Consider the following 2315-nt stretch of genomic DNA (forward strand, 5'->3'; position numbering starts at 1 on the left):
TATTATAACATATTTATTAATTTGAAATGTGAATAAATGAAGGCCACGGTGTTGTCTGTATGCTTTGCTTGAAAGACAAGCATTTGGTGACACAATAAGAGTGAAATTCCCTAAAAGAACACTTCCAGCATCAGTTGTTTGCCAGTCTGATGTTTCTCAATTATGATCACCCTGAACAACCAAAATGTTCATAGAAAAGGAAAATATCAGGATAAGGTGATGTTTCCAAATTCCATTAATCTCTTGGGTCAGTTAAATTGAAGCTTTGCTGTCCTGCAACAAAAACAGTAGAATGATAATCCTGCTTACCTCTGCTGTTAGCTGCTTTGGTGATAACATCTTTTGAGCAACTGTTTCATTTTCATTGTTATTGGGAGGCTGTGGTGGGTTAAATGTGCGCTGATGAGTGGGTGGTGCTCCAGCTAGAGTTCTCATGATGCGACCAGAATGGGGAAGGCGGAACGACTCTGAAAGCAGAATGGGAAACAATGAAGTTATCCAATTATCTACTTTACTCTTCATTTCTGTTGAAATTGCAATATTGAATCTGAAACAAAAGTTTCAAGAAAATAGTGATATATGTTACCAGGAGTTGAGCTTTGATTGCTGTACATCTGCTGTCTGGTTTGGATCACAGCTCTGCGGTCTAGTGGCTTGATTGGTGGGGATGACACAAGTGATGTCTTGTATTTCAGAACCAGAAAGAAACGTCCAATGCATCTGTAATATTGTCACCATACATAGTATATAGTCTTAAGAAGACAGGACTGAATACAAATTATGTCAAATATAACACACAGGAAAAAAACAATGGTGCAAGATATGTACAAATCTTTTTGGCATATTAATCTAGGTAATACTCAAAGAAACTGCTTACTTTGTTAGTTGAATGATGGCAACTACTGCCCAACGGCCCATTTCCCCCCATAACTGAACAGCTGCAACTTCCACTAGCACCTCGACATATTCCAAAATAGTTAGGAACACCTAAAAAGTAACAGACCATAGTTATATAGCTACAAACAGTGCTGTGAAATACTGCGATTCCTGTGTAATGTCAACAGTATTATCCAATATATGAAGTCAGGCATAATTAAGAATTAATCTGATTATTTCAATATAATCAGTAGTGATAACAAAACTAAAGGGAATCATGAAATCTTTAAATTACAAAACAATCACAAAAATAATTATAAAGACAACAAAGGAAAGTTATATTCATAACCAAATCTTACATTAGAAAAACAACTTTAGTAAGACAATATTGTACAGTTTAATTCATGTTATTTCTAAAACTCTTTCTGGTCCATACTGATGATGAATAACTGGGACCTCTTATATATGAAGGAGTGATGGTAAAAAGTGCTGAATAGCTTCAAAACACAGTAGGCCTACAATAAGTTTCCTCATGAACATGTAGAAAAAAAATTAACACATCTCATGTACCTTTAATTTGTCTCCTTGTTTTGAGGTGAGCTTAGGTAAAGTTCCCCTGACCAAGAAGTCATTGAACATCTCAAAAAGTCTTGATCCTGAATAAACTATTTCACAAAGGAGTGTTGAGTTCTTGAATCGACCTGCAAAGGAAATTGAAGCAAAAGTAATGTAGTAACCAACCTATCTACAAAAGTTATAACAAAGATGGCTCTCAGCCTTCTAAAATTAGGTAACAGAAAATTCTTAAATACTTGTATTAAATCAGTAACTTACTGTTGTCACTTATCCAATTACCCATGAGTTTTGAATTAATGAGTTATATATTGACATTAGGCTTATTTATTATTACTCTAAACATAACTAACAAATTACAAACACATCAATGCATTCACACAGATAAAATGAAACACTTACAATAGGAACTGAATAAATTTGATTACCTTTTTACTGACTGCCTTGTACTACACATAAAACAATAACAACATAAAAGATCACCATATGTATGTGACATCTTGATTCACTTATATTCAGTTGTCCAGATGGTAATCACTTGTACACAAATTACAACTGTCAAAGTCAACAGCAGGGGAGCTCCAGTCATTCAATTTGAAAAGTGATGCAGTGTTGCAGTCATACTACATGGAAACAAAATAAACTTACAGATGTAGGTTAAATTTTCATGCATTTGCTTGAGTAATTAAATTAGTTAAGTAATTACCTGAAATATATCACCTATAAAAACAAGAGTTCTTTAAAAATTCACATTTCATGCCCAAAAGTAAATGGTAGAATCTTGCACAGCCTTTGCATATATTTTTGCACAGATTTCTGAAATACATATTGACTATTGGGCACTGTATTTTCTAGATAGCATTGCC

At 33.9% G+C, this 2315-nt stretch overlaps 1 protein-coding gene across 1 annotated transcript in view; it reads right to left on the minus strand.

Moving 5' to 3' along the window:
- LOC119588611 (peroxisomal membrane protein PEX16-like) overlaps positions 1-2315 on the minus strand; it is a gene marked incomplete in the record, with an annotated part of 6902 nt that overhangs the window by 2439 nt on the left and 2148 nt on the right. Inside the window, 4 exon segments of the mRNA XM_037937251.1 lie at positions 310-467; positions 587-720; positions 878-987; positions 1447-1577. Of these exon segments, the coding sequence (XP_037793179.1) occupies positions 310-467; positions 587-720; positions 878-987; positions 1447-1577 (533 nt within the window).

Source organism: Penaeus monodon, chromosome 24 (genome assembly GCF_015228065.2).
Source record: "Penaeus monodon isolate SGIC_2016 chromosome 24, NSTDA_Pmon_1, whole genome shotgun sequence".
NCBI lineage: Eukaryota > Metazoa > Arthropoda > Malacostraca > Decapoda > Penaeidae > Penaeus > Penaeus monodon.